Source organism: Eurosta solidaginis, chromosome 5 (assembly GCF_040869045.1).
Source record: "Eurosta solidaginis isolate ZX-2024a chromosome 5, ASM4086904v1, whole genome shotgun sequence".
NCBI classification, from domain to species: Eukaryota; Metazoa; Arthropoda; class Insecta; order Diptera; family Tephritidae; genus Eurosta; species Eurosta solidaginis.
The window spans coordinates 108823440-108845419 of NC_090323.1; the positions used below are offsets into that span (position 1 = coordinate 108823440).

At 42.3% G+C, this 21980-nt stretch overlaps 2 protein-coding genes and 2 long non-coding RNA genes across 11 annotated transcripts; 1 reads left to right on the forward strand and 3 right to left on the reverse strand.

Moving 5' to 3' along the window:
- Positions 1–226: 226 nt before the first annotated feature.
- On the reverse strand, positions 227–1206 carry LOC137251948 (protein transport protein Sec24D-like). 3 transcript variants are annotated; one of them, XR_010953398.1, is made up of 3 exons: positions 921–1206; positions 593–855; positions 227–528 (listed from the first exon to the last, which is right to left on the reverse strand). XR_010953398.1 is itself a non-coding variant. In XM_067787007.1 (3 exons), exons 1-2 carry the CDS (start codon positions 1020–1022, stop codon positions 706–708), a joined length of 252 nt encoding a protein of 83 aa, XP_067643108.1. In that variant the 5' UTR covers positions 1023–1206; the 3' UTR covers positions 227–528; positions 630–705. The 3 variants fall into 3 exon arrangements, 2 of the variants coding, with proteins under 2 accessions (XP_067643108.1, XP_067643107.1); XM_067787007.1 differs by having other exon boundaries at positions 630–855; XM_067787006.1 differs by having other exon boundaries at positions 590–855.
- Positions 1207–1214: 8 nt separating this feature from the next.
- LOC137251949 (uncharacterized) lies at positions 1215–2030 on the reverse strand. Its single transcript, XR_010953399.1, has 3 exons — positions 1820–2030; positions 1541–1730; positions 1215–1303 (listed from the first exon to the last, which is right to left on the reverse strand). It is a non-coding gene; the product is annotated as an uncharacterized lncRNA (long non-coding RNA).
- An 826-nt stretch (positions 2031–2856) lies between these two features.
- Positions 2857–8012, forward strand: LOC137254478 (band 7 protein AGAP004871-like). 2 transcript variants are annotated; one of them, XM_067792176.1, is made up of 4 exons: positions 2857–2986; positions 3150–3666; positions 3735–3900; positions 7732–8012. In XM_067792176.1, exons 2-4 carry the CDS (start codon positions 3164–3166, stop codon positions 7891–7893), a joined length of 831 nt encoding a protein of 276 aa, XP_067648277.1. In that variant the 5' UTR covers positions 2857–2986; positions 3150–3163; the 3' UTR covers positions 7894–8012. The 2 variants fall into 2 exon arrangements, with proteins under 2 accessions (XP_067648277.1, XP_067648278.1); XM_067792177.1 differs by lacking the exon at positions 2857–2986 and having other exon boundaries at positions 3143–3666.
- On the reverse strand, positions 4856–8788 carry LOC137254479 (uncharacterized). 5 transcript variants are annotated; one of them, XR_010954008.1, is made up of 3 exons: positions 7736–8788; positions 4983–6368; positions 4856–4889 (listed from the first exon to the last, which is right to left on the reverse strand). It is a non-coding gene; the product is annotated as an uncharacterized lncRNA (long non-coding RNA). The 5 variants fall into 5 exon arrangements; XR_010954006.1 differs by having other exon boundaries at positions 7693–8788; XR_010954007.1 differs by having other exon boundaries at positions 7669–8788.
- Between the last annotated feature and the right edge of the window lie 13192 nt (positions 8789–21980).

Below are 21980 nucleotides of genomic sequence, written 5' to 3' on the forward strand. Positions count from 1 at the left end.
ATTCACTATTTATTCAAACACATCGGGGTTGTGTATACTCCAAGCGGCTCTTAAGGCGCTAGGAATTCCCGCCGCGGTCATGGTCCCTAAGCTGAGCAACGCAACCTTAGCATGGTGAGTAAAAAGTATATATGTAAAAAAAGATGTCAAATTTATTATTCTTTCAGATATATGCAGACATTTATTGGTCCTTTCGAGAGGTCGCAAAAGGCCCTTATCAGGGCCACCAAAAAATTAACAAAGAGATTAAATTTAACTAATTGATATTACTTTCGTCCTTTCGGGACGTCATAAGAGGCCCTTATCAGGGCCACCAAAAAATAAAAAAAGAGCAAAAATTTATTTTTAATAACTGATCTAAAATTTTATTTTTTCTTGAGCGAACACGGTCACGAGGACGTCCACTGAAATGTGAATTGTTCGAATAATGCGATTCACCAAAATGTGATTCGTTGTTGGCGTTACGATAAAGTGGAGAGCGGCCCTCTATCCATGTTGAAGAAGTACGTAAAATTTTGGATATGCTATCTAACGAAAGACAATACATTAATTTATAATGTAAGATAAATTGGTATTTCTGAATGCATACTACCGAAATCCTGAACTTATGTGGAGTACTCTCAGCTCACTGTGTAAATGGTGTTCTGTGGACATAAGAAGACAGCCCGTGCATAAGATTTGTTTATGATAATGAAAATAGTTATATTAATAAATAATAAAAGCACCACCAGCGCTACTTTTATTTTCAATGATAACGCTTATAGGATTTGGCATCTGATCGGGATCTAAACGGCGTTGGGCTTGAGCATACTGTTGCGGCTGTTGATACATACCAGTACCAGGTGCAGGTGGTTGCTAAAGAAAATAATATAAAAAAAATCATCAGCAATATTTGAAATATATTAGTTGTATTAGCATACATTATAACCAGGACGTCCGGGTATTGGAGGTTGACCCGGCATGGGTGGCCGACTGGGCATTGGCGCCTGTCGAGGTTGTGTTGGTGGCATAATTTGACCCATGTAACCGCGCTGCCCAAGGCAGTCGGTTCTATGTACTTCCTAGAGTTCCTAGCAGGAATGTAATATATTTGTAATTTTTCCATACTCAAACGTTTCTCGTTTTCGAGATTTTTTACAATTTTCTAGTTTTCCTAAAAAAGAGATGGAACAAATTCATTCTTCAGAACTCATATCTGATTTTCGATTTTTACGTTTGGTTGATTTCATGGCGCCAGCCTTATTTGGGCAGAGCAAACAGTCTGGATTAATACCCACTCAACATGTTCGACAGAGCCATTGTCCTGGTATAAAAGAAAACAATATTTTGTTTAAATTTAGTGATTGATCAATTAATATAAAATACTTTTGATAATTAGATTTTTTTTAAGTGAACATTCGTAAGAGGGGAAAATCATTTATAGGTGGGATATGAAGTTAATTTACACATTTAACAACTATTACTAAACGCTTTCATATCTTTGTTATTTTGATTAGGTTCAAATATGTATTTTTTATTTAAAAGTAAAAGAAAAACAAACCTGATGTAATCGCTGTCATGTCCTAACATGCCTGATTTACACAAATATTGCAATTATCACAGAAAACCATTTCATTTGCTTCCTCTGAGTCTGGTGATCGACACACATCGCATATAACATTTTCATCATAATCAATGCCAAGGCTTTCCTCATTCTTCAGGATCACCTGTATTTGTTTCCAACATCGTATCTGTACATATATAAAAATATATTTCTTTCAGTACTATGTTATGTATAGATTTGTATATACACAAATTAAACAGAAAAGTAACAGCGTACCTCCAGTTCTTCGATGACGCGCTCAAATTGCGTTTCCGTTATGGAATAAGCACCATATTGCTTACGATCGGAATTGAGTAATTGCAGCGATGATTCATCGACCGGGTCATTGTCGTAGGCACATGTATTTTCCGCTTTCGTAACCACATTTGTTAGACAATGCAAATCGCTCGAGTAGGTATCGTCTTTGCTTATACGCAGGAAGCGATTTTTGGAGCTAATATTACAAAAAAGTATTAAGCATATTAAACTTGAGTGAATAACATGTAGAACTTACAGTCATGCGAAGGCGGCATAATTGGTTCTGATAGCACATAAACGGTTGGCTCTGGCAAAGAGTCAGGATTGACAGGCACCTGCACGCCCTTCTCCCACTCTTGCTTCCATTGATCATTTACAATGAGATACTCGTAATTAGCCAAAGGCTCTGAATCCGGCACTTATGACATCCTTTCTGTAAGTGAAAGAGAAAACAAATTCAAATTTTAAACTTATATGTATCGCTAAACCATATTAAACTTAATTAAATTAAACAACTTTGTAAAAGAATAACATTTATTCAGTTATAACCTTCCTTGTTAACAAGGCATCTTAGTTACGATATTTCTATTAGGATATCGCACCCCCGCTTCAGAAGTGACACAACTCAAAAAAATCAATTTCTGGTATTAAGGCATTTTTGAATGGTATAAGTTTAGTCCCATACGCTCGGAGTCGGCATAAAACATGCAGGTCCCGTCCGGCCAATTTGTAATTTGTAGGGAAAATCAAGAGGAGCACGACGCAAATTGGAAGAGAAGCTTGGCCTTAGATCTCTTCGGAGGTTATCGCGCCTTATATTTATTTTTAGGTATGCCTGTCGTAAGACGCGAGTAAAATACCACACTTATTCAAGGGGTTGCCAGCGTAATTCATAGCTTATCGAACCCATTTGTCAACCTCACCTACCGGTGACGAATACTGTTTCTTTAGCTGCTGAGACTATGGCGGCCCCAAGTTCCTCTGGATTTAGGTGGGACGGCGTGATAGCCTAGAAGATTCCATGTGGTCATACTAAATAGTACCCGAGATTACCGAGCTAGTACCTTAATGGTGCTTGGGCCGTCCAGAATGTACCGAATCTATATCCGTCAAAGGACCATCAACACCATTAACACTCCACAAAACGTACGTACTACGTTTTACTCTTATTTTATATTGGGAACCATGGAAACGCTTTAAAGCTTTGCAATGAATGCGAGACTTTTGTAAATTTTCCAAAAGAATGTTTCAAAATCTGCCTAAGCTCCAAACAACCAGTAATAGATTCAACTGTTTCTCCTCATTACAGCAGAGAATGACGAAATGGGTTGTGTGGAAATAATAGCAACATTGCTTTCCATTATAATTATGATACTTACCTTCCCCATATCAATTTTTGTATGCTTCAAAGTCGTCTCAAAGTATGAGCGTTCTGTGATCTTTCGTATGGGCCGTTTACGTAGTGGTGGGGCACGCGGTCCTGGTGTCTTCTTCGTATTACCCTGCGTCGATGATTACTGCAAAGTGGATTTGCGCACCGTTTCATTTGATGTGCCGCCACAAGAAGTACTATCGAAGGATTCCGTAACCGTCACAGTAGATGCAGTTGTATATTATCGTATCAGTGATCCTCTTAAAGCCGTCATACAAGTATCTAATTATAGTCACTCCACCCGTTTACTGGCGGTCACAACATTACGAAACGTCCTGGGCACACGAAACTTATCCGAATTATTGACGGAACGTGAAACTATATCACATACAATGCAAGTATCGCTGGATGAGGCAACCGATCCGTGGGGTGTAAAGGTGGAACGGGTGGAAATGTAAGTTTTAATTATTGTGCCGGATTTTTTAAAAATATTTTATGAATATTTACTTTATGTTTGAATAGCAAAGACGTATCATTGCCAACGGCATTACAACGCGCTATGGCAGCTGAAGCAGAAGCAGCACGTGAAGCTCGCGCAAAAGTGATTGCTGCTGAAGGTGAAATGAAGTCGTCGCGTGCATTGAAAGAGGCATCTGAAATGCTTTCAGCGAGTCCATCCGCATTGCAGGTGGGTGGGAAAGGTGTTTCTTATTATTATTCTAATTATTTTAGTATTTTATTACTTAATTGAACAACCAGACGCATCGGCCGCAAAAATTGCTACTCTGATGATTCCGTAGGGCATCTTTTCAAACCTCCCATCCAGTGAAAGCCCTTACCAGACATAATGCCTCTAAGGAGGACCAAACTGGCATTCATATCTCACACACGCAAAGTGATGATCAGAGCACATTTGTGCTCGCACCAAACATAAAATGGGCCATAGGTATATCTACCACGGCCGCCGTGGTGTGATGGTAGCGTGCTCCGCCTACCACACCGAAGACCCTGGGTTCACGCCCCGAGCAAAGCAACATCAAAATTTGAGAAACAAGTTTTTTCAATTAGAAGAAAAATTTTCTAAGCGGGGTCGCCCCTCGGCACTTCGAGTGTAAAAAAAAAATTAAAAGGAGCACGACGCAAATTGGAAGAGAAGCTCGGCCTTAAATCTCTTCGGAGGTTATCGCACCCTTCATTTATTTATTTTTTATATCTACCAAATTATTACGACCGCCAAGACAGCTTTTTCTGCTACCATTTATTTCTTTTTTTTTCTTCTTTTAGCTCAGGACCTATCCAAAAAATTTCTGGCGAACTCACCTAACTCTGCTTTATAAGTGGAGTGGCGTACCACCGTTAAGCTCTTGTAAATGAATTTCTAACATTTTGTATGTATTTAGGGCTTGAGTGTGAATCAAATATACAAAACCTGATATATAGGTGGTTGTTGTTGTTGTTGTAGCGATAAGGTTTCTCCCCGAAGGCTTTGGGGAGTGTTATCGATGTGATGGTCCTTTGCCGGATACAGATCAAGTAACACAGCACCATTAAGGTACTAGCCCCACCATCTCGGGAACGATTTATATGACTACATTAAACCTTCAGGATATCCCCCCCTCCCCACCACCTAGTTCCATGCGGAGCTTGGGGTCGCCAGAGCCTCGGGTGTTAATGAAACTGGATTCGCCACGGTTAGGTAAAGTTGACATTGGGTTTGGAGAAGCTATATATTTAGATTTGCTTTAAATAATATACAAAAACGAAGCTTACCTTTATCATGTGCGCTGTAAAGCTCATATTTCAGACTCATGCCACAGATCCACTCCTGCTTTCGAGGCTCATCTATCACGCCAATGACCTGCTGATTCTTGGCGATGTACACGAAAGACCATGTCAAGTCTCCCAGGATCTTAGATCTTTTTGGTTGCAATGTTAACAGTGCTTCGCCCCATTTAATAGGTGTGGCCGCTTACAATTTGTCATCAAAGCCGTCTAATGAGACTCCAAGTTTCAACAGGGTTGGACCACAGGAAATTTGCTGTTAGAGGCTTGGTTCCGCATTACAATTGATGTCATGTGGAGACACACATGGCATGAGCTGCTTTTGGTACCTTTGCTGTTCGAACTAACCCAAATGCCTCGCAGGCTAGGACATGCTGAATGCGACTGAATAGATGCTCCGGCCCAGAAAGACGATAACGAAGGTTTTGACTAGTTTTGATGATGTTGATGGTCCGTTGCCCGATATTGATCCGCTACATTCCTGAAAACAGCACCATTAAGGTACTAACCCGAACTTTTTGTATATTGGTCGGTTACTTCGTTCTCTAAGAACATCTTCAAGAGAAAGAAGTAGTAAAATGCTCTCCAAATGCTTGAGCTTAGTTTTTTGAAGATCAAAAGATTTGTTTGATATGTTCTACGTTATGTTAAACGGCCAAATGCCTGGGTATTCCGTTCCCAACTGCGAACCTGGGAGATTAAAACGTTTTCCATTGAGTTTTTAAACTGTGCTTTGTCAAAGTCGGTAGCCGATAGGAATACCTTTTTGAACGAAGCGTCACATAGTATGACTTAGCCCGCGCATCCGCTTCCCTGCATGAACCTCGCACTGCTCATTACAATATTCCCGTCGATACCCGCCATTAGACCGTGGCGAGGGACTATAAGTCTTCCGCATAACCTTTCTTTCGATTAAATCTCAGAGGTTTATTTCCCCTTGCTCTCTTGGCTGGTGTTCATGATTCCTAGCAATAAATTCAAAGCCTGACTTTCTGGAAAGAAATTCTCTACGGACATTGTTTTCGTTATTAGCTATGCTTCCCAAAAAGGGATCCATTCCAAATTTAGAGTTTATTTCGGTACGTCGATTACTTCATTGCCATTCTTGCCTCTGTCCCATATACCATATTTTTGACTTAGTCTAAATTGAAAGTCACCTGCAACACGAAGACTGATTATACGGGTAAGTTGCCTTTCGATTTGTAACGTAAAAAAACGTGGTAAATCGCATAATTCGTACAGAATTCCTTCAGAGATCCTATCGATGCTTGTCCCTCCTCGAACTCCAAAATATTTTGATGTCACTCCCACCGGACTATACGTTATATGTATTTGTTCCAAATATGATCCAAATCGGACATCATAGGTCGCTTTCTATTCATGTATGTATTAAAATAAAAAAATTTAAGGTGCGATAACCTCCGAAGAGATCTAAGGCCGAGCTTCTCTTCCAGTTTGCGTCGTGCTCCTCTTGTTTCCCTAAAATTGGCCAGACGGGACCTACAAGTTTTATGCCGGCTACGAACGGCATCTGCAAGGCAGATGAGTTTTCACTGAGAGCTTTTCGTAGCAGAAATAAACTCGGAGCGCTTGCCAAACACTGCCGAGGGGCGACCCCGCTTAGAATAATTTTCTTCTAATTGAAAAACCTTATTTCCCAAATTTTGATGTTGTTTTTTCCAGGGTGTGAACCTAGCGGCGATTTTTTCATAGTTGTCTTTCTATTCTTGTATGTATTATGTGTTCCAAATATGAGCCAAATCGGACCACAAATACGATTTGTTTGAATATCTCGATCCTTGCGCCAACCAGCCAACCAGTCAAGTCAAGCTAAATAAAACACTTTAAAAATAATGTTATTACTAATTTTAGGCTGTCGGAAAGAAAGAGCTTCCGAAAAGCACAGAAATTTGTAATTCCCATGGACGAGTCTTAAGAATCAACTCATTGGGAGGTTGGAAAGAACCATTTCCAATCCTGTCCTACCCCGAGGCATAAGTTCGAAAGCAATTAAGTTCAGATCAGCATAACAACTGGCATCTCTGACTGAACCATATAGTCAATGTGTTTGGGAGGTTGAAAACGACATGTTACACGATCCGTCATGGTGTCATGAACGAATTGACATCCGAAACATCACTGTCATTTCGGCAACTTGCTTGGTGGAATTAACCGTTTGGAAGTGGAGGCTGTACAGACCAACGCACTGTAAGACCGCAGTGGGTGGTGGTAGCTTGCTCCGCCTACCACACCGAGGGCGGGATAGAGTAGAAGGTTTCATGTGGTCATACCAAATCGTTCCCGAGATGGTCGGCTTGTACCTTTATGGTGCTTGGCACCGGAACGTACCGGATCTGCATCCGGCAAAGGACCATCAACATCGATAACACTCCCCAAGACCTTCGGGGTGTCCTTATCGCTACAACAACAATAACAACAGGATCCTGGGTTCAAGTCCCGGGCAAGGCTACATCAAAAGTTTAAAAACAAGTTTTTCCAATTTAAAAAAAGTTATTCTTATCGGGGTCGCCCCTCCGCAGTGATTTGGCAAACACTACGAGTGTATTTCTGCCATGAAAAGCTTCTCAGCGAAAATTCATCTGCATTGCCCTGTAATTTGTTGGAAAAAATACAAAAGGAGCACGACGCAAATTATAAGAGAACCTCGGCCTACATTATCAACGAAGGCATATCGTGCCTTGCATTTATTGTGTCTCTTTTTTATTTATCTTTTCAGTTACGTTATCTGCAAACTCTCAGCAGTATTTCTGCCGAAAAGAACTCGACTATAATATTTCCTTTGCCCATGGAATTATTGTCGCCTTTCTTGGGACACTGCACGGGGAATCACGTGTGCCGACTTCATGCCGCTCCGGCTCAAACAGGAAGCCATCAGTGACGATTACTATTAGGGCAATACCTAGATGATCTGACCCAATATGAAATCGACCGTAATTGGAAAATAAACCAATAACTGTAATACATGTAATAAGTTGTTTGTTTTTTTCTTTTTGTTTTTATTCTGACATTCCGAGCAAAATAAAGGAATGGGTTCCACTTTCATTTCCTTTTATTAAGACATTTACTCTTATTCCCGTACTTACTCCCGTATGCACATGCAAATAATGATGTTCGTTAATGGTACGATAGATATGCTTATATTCTACACAATACCTGCCAGGTACGTTTACAGATGAAGATGATATTTTTCCAGCTTTAGGTATGTATGTACACTTTTAATTTTGCAGCATATTTGGTAATAAAATACCATGTAAAGTAATTCCATGTGTTGAGTAAACAATTACATGCAATAGTCATTAAACGGAACAGTAATCTAACAACAGCATGGCACTATTAATACATGTCCAAAAACATCAAGAGGGGTATCAAAAGAGGTGTTTTGGATCTAGGATCTCATAGGTGTTTTTCTCGGGTATAGTTTTGGTTTCCAAACCGTTGTTGGACCCAACCAAGTTAGTTTTTTATAAGCGCGGCCGAAAGCCACCAATGTAGAAAGGTGTTCTGCGCAAAAATACTTTGAATCCCACCCCTGCTTTACGGTTTTTCGTTAATATTTTTTGAACGAGCTACATTTTTTTTTCGCCCTCAGATTATTGTTGTCGATGTCAATACGCGTCATTGGACACCTCTCTCGATATTTTTGGACGCGTATTAGCGGTGTCATGCTGTCGTATAAAATTACCAACAGAACTTATGTGAAAGTTCGCAAATCAACTTCAGTCTGCTACGAGTATCCATATATATTTGGTAATGGAATACCAAGTAAATTATTCTTTGTGTTGAGTAGCTATGTAGAATTCACTAAAAAAGAACTTATGAGACAACTAACGTTAGGTTGAACTGGGCGGTCCGTGAATACCTCACATAGACTGAATGGGTTCGTAGTGTTACTAGAAGTTTATTTAATGACCAAACTGAATAGCCTTATAAAACCCAGAACCTATGTATCACTCCTAATAGCTGAATCCTGATAAGCGCAGGGCAGGAGCACGATCGTTTCCTCCTCCAACTCGTACTTCCTACATCTGCTATCACTGACCAAGCCTAAGTTAAAGGAATGTGATGTCAGACGGCAGTGTCCAGTCAAAATCCCCTAATGAGTCTACAGCCCTCTCTTTTTAATGATAGAAGCAACTTTGTTAGCCTAAGGTTGTAAGACCTACACATTATCTTCGACCTTTAGAGCCCGCAACTAATGTGAAAGTTCTCAAATCAACTTAAGTTTGTCAAGTATTCTACGAGTTAAGTGTGACTACGTGGCTCTGAGCCCTGAGGCGTAACCCAGGTAAAATATCGAGAGAGGTGACAAAAGACGCGTATTTACCTCGACAATAATAATCCGAAGTTGGAAAGAAAATTCTTAACTCGTTCAAAAGATTTTAACGAAAACTTGAAAAATGACCGCGGTTCCTTCCGAAACCGTGGTGGGATCCACAGTATTTTTGCGCAGAACACCTTTCTGGGTTGGCAGCCGCGATTATAAAACATTACGGTGGGCGGTCCACCAATGGGGTGGGATCAAAATTAAATGCGTGCAAAATCCCTCAAATAGAGTTTTACCGTTTGATATTTCATCATTCCCCGTAGTCATACTCAACTCGTAGCATTTAAATGCGTATAGAATATTTATGATGATATTATTAGAATTTATAAAGTTTTTTCTTTAATTGCATAATTAGATTTTAAGACCAAGATACAAACAAGTTTTAAGTGTAGACTCTATGTAAGGAAAACCAAGGTCCTAAAAAACGCCGATCCGGTGGCAACGCTGGCAATTTCAGGTAAAAATTTTTTCGGGCATAAGAAAAGTGGTGAATGTTATAAAACAAAGAAAATAATAAAAATAAAACCATTCTGGTTGAATGTTTTGATAAAAAAAAAGAGAAAACATGTTAATAAAATGATTAAAAGTGGTGAAGTGAGTGATCAGTGCGCAGTAAGTGTTTAAGTGGGGTTTAAAGATAGGGAATTTTTGGGGGGTTTTTCGCAAATATCTCGAGAAGTATCAGAGATAGAGGTTTTCCGCCACCGGATTCGAGATCCTGGGGCCGAAACGCGTCTCTGGGTACCACTCTCGAATTTTTACGTCGCGTATTAGCAGTCGACCCCTCAACTAGACTATTACCGTAATTTTGTCCGATGATGCACAAACGGTACAGAAAATGATTCGTAACCTTGAAACATATTGTCAAAGTTGGAATTTAGAGGTAAATTTAGCCAAATAAGCAGTTATGGTATTTAGGAAAGGATTCGTGTATGGGTGGTAAAAAAAAAAAATTTCGCGTGTAATGTGTCTATACATTAGTCGTAAGTAGGCGTTTTACGTGTACCTACACATTAGCCTTAAGTATGAATTCATGTAAATCAGCACATTAGCCTTAAGTATGAATTAAAAAAGGGCGCTGGCAACACTGAGCCACGGGCATTCCAATTCAATATACTTACTTGAAGAATACACACCTGCAAGACGTGAATAAAACACTTAATAAATATATCTTATAATATTAAACTTGTTTGGTTTTATTTACAATAAATTATTCAAAATGACCTTTAATTTAGGCAAGCGCGTGCACAGTTTCGTAAGGAACTAACATAAAACATAGTCTAACATAAAATATGTCTAACAAGGAAGGGTGGATATACAAAGGGGAACAACTCAAAATAGTATCTGAATATACATATTTAGGAGTAACGCTCACACCAAAAATGGTATTTACACAGCATCTGGAAAACAGGAATGCGTCTGCGAAGGCAAGCATAAACGCAACTTGGGGTACGTATTTAAATAACGACCAAATTTCAATGAAGGCAAAGTGGCAAATGTACAATGCGATCTGTAGAGCTATACAATGGTATGCAGCGCAAATGTGGGGTTCTGAAATGTTTAGCGAGGTAGACAAATTGCAATGTTACTTCTTCAAAAGAATTTATAGGCTCCCCAACTGCACTCCAACTTAGGCAATAATGCTGGAATCAGATATGGAAAACGGACATTTGTGCACACTAAATCTGCATTTGAGGTACGTTTACAAGACATTGTTTGAATATAGGAAAATATTTTGCCAAGTATATTGCCAAAAAATTTTTACACAAAAATGTAATTTGGGCACAGAGATTATAAGCTTTGGGAAATAAGGCGAACCTAGTTCGGAATGAAGACGCGACAAGGCAAGCATGGAAAAATAATAATTTCTTATTATTATCGCACTTAAAAGCTCAAAACAGAGTGAGAATGTGGCGAAAATCACTGAGTAGTGAAAATCGAATTTATAAATACCTGGACCATAATTTAGAGACGCAGTATTTTAAAGAAAGCTTCGTGCGAACACAATGTGGATTTTCAATGCGAGATGCGACTTAATTTATTTAGAGAGCAGGTACAATAGAAGCTGTACACTCTGCAACCTCAATGAAACGGAATACATACACCATTTCTTAGGCCAATGTCCTATATTCAGGCCTATTAGACGAGTTTGTTTTGGAAGAGAATATTTAGGGAAAACGATCTTGATTGAAAACAATTGATTAACTATATTACTGGTGCTCTGAAATAGAGAAAACTAATAATAACAGAATTTGAAAATTTTCAATTTGAATATAAAACATAGGCGATTAATTTGACTTTGTGTTTTCATTTTGAAATTGTGAATAAATTTAAGCTAGAAGCCAAATTTATATAAATCCAACAACTCCGATATACGACTAAGAAGTCATTGTCGTATTCTTTATTTTTCAAAATATATTTTTAAGAAAATCCAACCGATTTTATTTAGATTTAGGGCATAATACTTATGTTAAATATTTTGAAATAAAGAAGTATCTATCTATCTATCTATAGATTTTAGAAATGAATATTAATATGTTAAAGTCTGCATTATAAACTACAAACCTCACCTGAAGGGGTCGCAGGTAGAAGACTCGCTGCAAGTACTCGTTGCGTTATTTTTCCTTTCTTGGACTTTGTTCCATCATACGGATCCGTTAAATGGCATCCGTTCCTTAGAGCCTATAAAAGGGAAGAGCAGCTATAGACTCGCCCTTATTCTTCTATCAGCGATCCACCAGGTGAGTGTTTGCCAATACATTTTTATTTCATCCTTTTATATTTTGAATAAAGGCCTGTGCGACAGGCTATCATATATATATATATATATTTTACATCTTTGGATATTTAACTTATATGTTCGTTGTTGGACAGTTAGGCACAGCTGGTAAGTTTTCCGTTTCATTATCGCGAGTTTCAAGAACCGGCGCCCCATAGGTTTCCCGCTTCCGGATCTCACGAGGAATTCCGGCTCCATTTATCCCTGCTCGAACATGGTCCTTCGAGCCGGATCTTGAAATATTTTTTTGATTTTTTGGTAATAAAACCAGCTGCCATTAGGTTTTCTTTTTGCATATACGCGTCCAACAACAAAAATTCATACCTTTTGTCTTTTCCAACAATGTTGCTTTTTTAAAACCTGTTCACCAACAATTGCCAAGTCCCATTGGAAACCAAACAAACACACCATACCAAAATCCATTGTGAATAAGCAGTGCAAGTAAGAAGCTGCTTGTTTACATTTGGTTTTTGACATTTAGAAGTTAGCCATTGGGAAAACCGATTTTGGTAAGTTTGCTGGAGAAAAAACAAAGTAAATTAGTGGTTTTTTATTGGAAATTCGGCGGCCGCGAGCACCAGCACATATCCAGGACGGCCCAGGAAAAGGAAGCACACCGGAGCAACAGCGAAGCATTGGTAGAAAGGACTCAAAGGAAGGTAACATTTTTAGTTGGAAAAAGGTAACGTAGGTATTGTACTTTTACATGTACATATATTAAAAAACTAAAGTAAAACGCATATTTTTTCTTGTGAGTTTGTATTACCATTACAGCCTTCCGTACACAGCATATCTTAAGTGTGATCCACCGGGAAGGAGACCAGTGAAAGACAAGAAAAGCGTAACAACTAGTTGAGCGTTGACCAGTTTGCGCTCCGATACAACAAAAGAGTGTGGCCGCGACCACAATTAGAATACCGGTGCGATAAGGCTGTTAAGCGAACAGTCTCCGCCGGTGGCCATGGCATAATAAACCTTAGAAGACCAGATTAAAATTCCCTGAGTAGCAGGGCAGTAAAGTATAAGTGTTTGTGAGCAAAGTCCCTGAAAAGCAGGGCAGTGAAGTGAAAAAGGTGCCTTAAAAGAGGTTGAATATAACCCCCAAAGAAAACGCTGAGCATACTAGGCCAGTTGCGTGTGTGTGGAAAAGTCCCTAAAAGGCAGGGCAGTGAAGCGATAAAGGTGCCTAAAAAGAGGGTGAATATACCCCAAAAAGCAGAACATACTAGGCCAGTTGTGTATGCAAAGTCCCTGAAAAGCCAGGGCAGTGAGTGAAAAAAGGTGCCTTAAAAGAAGTTGATTATACCCCCCAAAGAAAACGCTGAGCATACTAGGCCAGTTGTGTATGAGAGCAAAAGTCCCTGAAAAGCAGGGCAGTGAAGCGATAAAAGTGCCTAAAAAGAGGGTGAATATATCCCAAAAAAGCAGAGCATACTAGGCCAGTAGTGTGTGTGGGCAAAAGTCCCTGAAAAGCAGGGCAGTGAAGTGAAAAAGGTGCCTTAAAAGAGTGTGAGCATACCCAAAAAAACCAAAAAAAAAAAAACGTTGAGCATACTAGGTCAGTTGTGTGAGTGCAAAAGTCCCTGAAAAGCAGGGCAGTGAAGCGATAAAGGTGCCTAAAAAGAATGCGAATATACTCCAAAAAAGCAGAACATACTAGGCCAGTTGTGTATGTGTGCAAAAGTCCCTGAAAAGCCAGGGCAGTGAGTGAAAAAAGGTGCCTTTAAAGAGGTTGTTATACCCCCCCAAAGAAATCGTTGAGCATACTAAGCCAGTTGTGTATGAGTTCAAAAGTCCCTGAAAAGCAAGGCAGTGAAGTGATAAAGGTGCCTAAAAAGAGGGGCATACTAGGCTAGTTGTGTGTGTGGCCAAAAGTTCCTGAAAAGCAGGGTAGTGAAGTGAAAAAGGTGCCTTAAAAAGTGTGAACATACCCCCCCCCCCCCCAAAAAAAAAAACGCTGAGCATACTAGGCCAGTTGTGTGAGTGCAAAAGTCCCTGAAAAGCAGGGCGGCTTAAAAAGGGTGAAAATAACCCCCAAAAAAAGCAGAGTATCAAAGTTAAAATGTTTGTGAGCAAAGTCCTTGAAAAGCAGGGCAGTGATTCCACAAAAGGTGGTTAAAAGAGGGTGCCAGCCACTGAAATCTCTCAAGAGGAAAATTTGACCGAGTGAAGCATTTTTTTGATAATCCAGTTTTAAAAATTGAAACTTGTTGGGTTAAAAATTGAAGCTAGTGCAACTCGGCGACAAACGAGGCTGTCAGGCAATATCAACCCTCCTACTGCATTCCAGTAAAAGCTATACGGAGTCATCAAAAGGCAGAAGGCATAGATAGAAGGAAAACTTAAAACGTGTGGTAGTTATAGGCCAGGTAAGTAATTTATATTGAACTCACATCCCCAAGTCTGTATGTGTAGATATCGGCCCACACGAACGGCCCACCGCTTCTGGAATCGGGTAAGCAGACCAGCACCATCTCAAAGGCCCTCACGCACGGCCCGCCCAATTGGAAAGCAATTGTGTAGCGCAACCTTTTCAAGGCCCAGACGAACGGCCCACTGCTTTGGGAATCTGCAGGCGCCGCCCTCCAGTAAGTCGACCTACGTGAAGCAGTAAACGGGTGAGTTTTTTTTTTACTTTGCATATTTGAAACAGTTTATTGGTACTTAGTTTTAGTAACCCCTTAAGTTGCGGCGAACGCAGTACCCCTCTCTAGCGCTCCACCCCCTCGGCAGTGCGAAAGGCAACTTTCACCCCCACCCCCTTACGTACCCACAAGCGGAATATTGAAACATAGTTGATCAAACCCCCTTAAGTTGCGACGAACACCGTCCCCCTACGCAGTACCCCTGTCTCACCAATTTGTAAATAGCTATTTATCAGGGTCCCTGAACATGGCCAACGCACAGGATTTCTCTCGCGCTTGTGATGCACTTCTGGAGTTTGAAAATCGGTTCAACGAATCTCCAGAGGCCATCACACGTTATTTTCCTTAGAAATTAAAAAGGAGGAGCTTAAGGCCCTTTGGGATGCAGTGAAGAAGTCGTTCAGCAGCTATTCCCGAGACCTTACCGACGACGATGACGGGACCGCCGCCTTGCGAGAGGCGAAGGTTAAGTATCAAAACTGCTACACATCATATCAGACGTGCGCAGCCCTGATGGGTGAGACCATCCATAACCTCACCCTCATCCGTCAACCCTCCTCCACGGTAAATCATCTCTCACAAGAGCCTGATTTGACGGTACGCTCCAGCGTTAAACTTCCACCGTGCGACACCGAAATTTTCTATGGTGACTACACTGCATGGCCATCCTTGCGGGATCTGCTTACAGCCATATATATAAATAATACGCGCTTAAGTGAAGTGGAAAAGTTATACCATCTAAATCACAAAACTCGGGGAGAGAACAGGGATATTGTGAAGAAACCCCCACTCACAAATGAGGGTTTTGCCATTGCGTGGCAGAACCTTTCCGATAGGTTCGAAAATAAGAGAATTATGATAAATTCTCAGCTGAAAATATTATTTAATCTCCCATCGGTGACAGGAGAGCGGGGGACTGAAATAAAAAATTTACAGCGATCTGTAAATAACTGCATCTCAATACTGCAGATGCATGGCATTGATACCGACAACAGGGATGCAATCTTTATTTATCTGGTATCCAGCAAGCTGCCGGACGCAACTCTAGCCTTATGGGAGCAGGGAATTACCAACAAAAGTGAGATTCCGGCGTGGCAGGATCTGGACAATTTCCTGACGAGCAGGTTCCAAACCTTGGAGACAGTGTCCTACATTCAAGGAGTTCGAGTTTTCCGCGGAGCAATCAGTCGGCCCCCGACATCCACCCACGAAAAAAGGAAGGTATGAGCCAATCACGGCAATGTTTCGCAGGCAGGCTGCAGGCTGTGCCCCAATGTTCCCCATACTCTGAAATCGTGCCCCAAGTTTTTAGCAACGAAGGTAGAGGAGCGCTGTAGGGTAGTAAGGAAGTACAACTTATGTATGAATTGCCTCGCGCATTCACACGTTGCACGTAATTGTACTAGTACCTTTAATTGCATGACTTGCCATCAGCGTCATCATTCACTCCTGCATCGCAACCCCAATGGAAACAGGCAAATTCCATCAAATGCCAGCCCCTCCCCCCCAACCTAATACGACTCAACCATTTCAGGACCCAACGACCTCAGGGAATGTAAACGCGTTATACGCTGCGAATTTTAAGAATATTATTTTAGGAACCGCCATGGTACACGTATGTCATAATGGAGTAGCATATGAAGCCAGAGCTCTTCTGGATTCGGGTTCAGAAGGGACCTTTATCACGGAGCTCCTCCAGAGACGCATCAAACTTCCAACACGCGCTGCAAACACCAAGGTAAGTGGCATCAATGCCACGTCCGCTGCAAACGTGCGTAAAGTAGCACTGTTCATTTTAGGATCACCTGTCGAACCGCAGCTCAAAATCGACACCGTCAACTTCACTTACCTAGAGCTCATAGAAACACATCAAAAAGCACCCACACACCTAAAAGGGCCAAACACTGCCGCAGAACACAGACACAACACAACACTAAAACAATGTTATTACCCGGCCATCCTCCTCAGCGATAATGGCGAGCAACTCGTCACTACCGCCCCGGCAACGATCCTGAGGGATCGTAACATCATCAACCGATCTACCATAGCGTATGCCTCCCACGAAAATCCTACCGAACGGTTTATCAAAACAAGGATGGCACAACGTACGAAACAAGACCATCGGAACTGGCACCAAGAACTACCAGAATCAACACACACATCAACCGCCGAAATAAATTTTAACCGCAATGTCGTCGGGTCGAGAGAAGCATGAACAAAAGATGCCATGCCCGAAGAACCGCCTCCATTCGACGCAGTACCGTGGCCGCTAAATAAGCCACGAATACTGGACGTTAAGACATTCTGGGGCCGCTATTAATAGCCGGCCATCTAAACGCCATCGTTTGCGACAAACCAACCACTGGTGACACTATACCGTATGCACCAACCCGAGAGCCACACGATGCTACTAACGGAAACCATGCCCCTGACTTCTTCGCCCGGACTATGACTAAATCGCAAAAGGGTGTAACACGGCGCGTAGGGTGGACGAAGATCACGCCATAATCAAGCTGAAAGAACACTCCAAGATGGTGCGATTCGCTGGCTGAGGAGAAGCAAGATCCGACCTAGTTTGATAAGTTTTCTATACATGAAATGTTAATACCTTAATTTTGAAATGTAAATTTAAAATGTAATATAAAAATGTACATATGTATATACCTTAATCTTGAAATGTAGATGTAAAATGAATTTCGTACTTGCAATGTAAAGTTAAACACAAATGAAATGTACACATTATTGTTGAAAAAAGGGACGAAAAAAAATCAATCAATAATAATAATAAAAACATCAACGAACATATATACACACATGTCGGCCGAGCCATCGGATTCAACCGATGATAAAACATAACTGGGCTCTGCCCATGGTAGTACAGGCCTCCGCGCAAATTCCTAGAATGCCACAGCCTTTCGTCCGCCGAAGTAGGAGGGGGACTGTAACGTAGCAAATGCTACGCCACAATATCTATTTCCTATTTAGCGCCTACCCCTAACATTATATTTTCCATTTACTGCCCACCCCTAGTGTATGTACCGACATACATATATACATACATACCGGCCCAATAACCATCGCGCAAGCACAAGGCAAGCCAGCGATGGTGAACGCACAATGCTTGGGAATTTTCATTCGTGGCGCGCTGTGCGCGACAATTCGAGCATAATTCCCAATGTGTTCATAGTTACATATGAATAAAATGATTGGCCGGAATACACCAGACACACTTCGCCGTAGGCACGTGAAGTGCGTGTCGGCCGCCATTGGCGTAAAGTTACAAGGTCGCTTCTGCCGATGGTACTTCCCCTCCCGGCCTATTGGGCAACCCTAATATTTTTTATCATCTCCTCTGAGTAAGACGGGGCTCACCCCCCCTATTACTCAGAGGAAGGGTAATGCACGGATATACAGCTCAGGTAAGAGGGGAACACTTCCCAACACCTGCGGCGGGACAAACTCCCCTACTACCCTAGCCGAATACCCGAGCCAATATATTGTAGTTAGTTAGACTAGCCTCATACTAATATCGACACTTCGCCGTAGGTACAACATCACCACGATACCGATCCTCGGACATCCCATCCCAAAGTCTAGCCACCACCGTCGTCGTAGCTATTTGGTGAGAGCCACCGTCACTCAGTACTCTCTCTTCAGGCGTGATCCTAACTACCGCCGTCATTACTACCGCCGTTAGCACCCCTTAGCGAGAGCCACCGTCGTCTTCACTATCTCAGCCACCGCTTAGCTAGCACTCTATCTCCCTATCTCTGTGGAGAGCCGTCGTCCTTGGATTACACTATATTGTCAGCGACACTACCTAGTGAACATCTCTCCGTCTCTCCTGGATTCAAGGTTGTGGATATTTTAGCCTGAGAGCCGCGTGTGTGTGTGTTCGAAATAAAAACATTAATTTACTGTGTATTTATTTAGGTGGGGGAAGTGGGACTTCCATCCGACTCTGGATTGACTTGAGCATACCTCAGCCTTTGACCAAACCCACCTCATAAACGAGTAGTCTTCCCCAGTTTTCTGTCGAACAAGCCTATCTTGGTCAACTCGCCCCGATGCAGTTGGCCGAGGTCAACTTTCACAAAAGTCAGCAGGTCGACATGATTATCGGTGCTGACTTGTACCCCGCGGTAATAAAAGGGTGTGTAAAGAAGGATTTCTTAGGCTATTTGTTAGCTGAAGAAACAGTGTTTGGCTGGATCCTAACTGGCCCAGCCCCGCTCCCCCTCCAAACGAGTCCAGAGTCTTGCGTCTCCCTCTATACGGAATTTTCCAGCGCCCAGTTAACGCGGTTTGGGAATTATAGCAAGTTCCAAACAAAAAGTCTGATACCCCGAAGAACAATTTTGCGAGAACCACTATGTAAGGACAACGATCAGGAATGATGACGGACGGTACATGGTAGCATTACCATTTCGACGTGAGTTCACTGAGGACATCAATATTGGACATTCGCGAAGCAGCGCAGTGCAAAAGTTCATCCGAAACGAAAGCGCTATGTGTCGAAAACCGGAGTTAAAGGACGAGTACCATAGGGCGCTGCGAGAGTACATCACGCTGGGGCATATGAGTCCAGTGAAGCCCACGGAGGGAAGGAACTCCTCAATTCCCTATTACCTACCTCACCATGCAGTCATCAAACCGGACAGCACAATCACGAAGGTGCGCGTGGTCTTCAACGCTTCCAGTCCAACGTCGAATGGAGTTAGTCTGATTGATGTTCTCTACCCTGGACCGGTTCTACAAGCCGACCTTACTGCCCTATTATTAAAATGGCGCTTTTTTAAGTATGTGTTCAATGCAGACATCGAGAAGATGTATAGGCAGATCCTGTTACACCCCAAAGACACCCAGTTTCACAGGATAATTTTTCGGGAGTCCCAGAACGATGAGCTGGTAGACTACGAACTCCGCACAGTGACTTTTGGAGTAAACTGTGCCCCGTACTTAGCTATCAGGACTCTCCTCCAGTTAGCTGACGATATCAGGGTTCGTTTCCCTTTAGCTGCCAGGATATTGAAGCAGCATATGTACGTCGACGACGTTCTCGCAGGTGCCCATGATCGCGAGACAGGACTACAAGCTCGTTGCGAGCTCATAGAAGCTGGATTCCCCCTTCGGAAGTGGACGTCAAACTCGAAAGAGAACTTGGCAGCGTTACCAAAGGAGCACCTGCTAAAGGAGCAGTTCCTGGAAATTGATGACCTTAGCGAAGCCAGGATGTTAGGTATACGGTGGAATGCGGTACACGATATGTTCCATTTTAGCGTCCAGGAAATCCCTACAAAACCAAATTACACCAAACATGAGGTTTTGTCTTATGTTGCCAAATTATTTGACCCCGCAGTATGGTTAGGACCCATAGTAGTAGAAGCCAAAATCTTGATGCAAGACATATGGCTTACGAAGATTGATTGGGATGATAGCCTCCCTCCAGACCCTCACCGGAGATGGGAAACTTTTCTAAAAAATTATACCCACATTTCAGAAATTAAAATTCCTCGTTGGATTCATTTCACGCTGTGGCATGAAATCGAGTTCCACGGTTTTTGCGATGCCTCGGAAAAGGCATATACAGCCGCCCTGTATGTTAGAGTGTACGACCGCACAACAAACAGGACTCCTCATGTCAGTTTACTGGTAGGTAAAACCAAGGTGGCCTCAGTTAAAACCGTCTCTTTACCACGGTTGGAATTATGTGGAGCATTGCTTCTTGCCGAACTTATCCACGCTTTGCTCCCCAATTCGACGTTACGCAGCCGACCATCTACAAATGGACGGACTCGACGTGCTCTCCAGGATGAAGAAGCCACCATGCTGCTGGACAACCTTCGTGGCGAATCGGGTCGCAAAAATTGATGGGCTCGTCGGAGTGGAGGGATGGAATCATGTGGAATCTGGCGATAATCCAGCGGATCTGGGCAGTCGCGGTGTGACTCCGCAAGAGTTGGCGGACAGCACGCTCTGGTGGCAAGGCCCAAGATGGCTGAAGGCGCCCCCATCGGAGTGGCCAAGCAAAACAGATGCCTTGCTTATGGAAACGGACCTAGAACAACGAGCTGTCCGAGCTCATACCACCAGCGCTCAAGTACTTCCGGATATTCTGGAGCGATTTGCGAACTTTTCTAGAGCCCTCAGAGTAATCGCATGGATCTTCCAGTTCTGCCGCAAAACGCATCCTATGCATAAGTTAACCTCCCGCAACGGCACCCCAGATATCTCACCAGAAGAAATTAAGATGGTAAAAGCGCCCGGCTTATTCGTTTAACGCAGAAACGATGCTACGCTGAAGAGTATCGGATGCTAGCTTCAACTGATGCCGTGAGCTCAAAGAGTTCCATCCGCACCCTCAACCCCTTCCCCGATGCGGACGGAATAATGCGCGTGGGAGGAAGATTAGAGCTGTCGACGATACCCTGCAACGAACGTTGTCCAATTATTCTCCCATACGACTGCCATTTGATTTCCCTAATCGGGGGAAATCAACTAATGCTACGACTTTTGCGATCAGGATATTGGATCGTGAAGATAAAAAATTTGATAAAAAATATAATAAATAATTGCAAAGTTTGTCTCATCTACAGGAAAAGGATACGTGAGCAGTTGATTGCAGCACTACCGCCAGGACGAACGGAGCTCTCGCGACCCTTCACTAATACCGGAATCGATTTCACTGGTCCGTTCGACATAAAAAATGATACGGCAGGGCATGCATATTAACGAAGGGTTATATCTGCGTGTTTGTTTGCTTTGCTACGAAAGCAATACACTTAGAGGCAACAAGCGATCTATCGATAGCCACATTTCTGGCTGCATTTGCTCGGTTCATATCTCGGGGAGGCTGTTCCCACCAGGTGTATTCGGACAATGCGACGAACTTTGTAGGAGCAAACAAAGCATTAAGGCAAGACTTTTGGAATTTCATGACTGAAGCTGCTCGGCATACCACTATGTCATATGCCCATGAAGAAATCCACTGGCATTTGATCCCACCAGGAGCACCGCACATGGGAGGACTATGGGAAGCAGGGGTAAAGAGTTTCAAAATCCATTTCCGCAAAATTTCAACTACCATGCGATTCACAATGGAGGAATTATCCACTCTACTGGCTAAAATAGAAGCCTGTCTGAACTCGAGACCGATCAGTCCGATGTCTGACAACCCCGACTGCATTGAACCCCTAACCCCTGGACACTTTCTGATT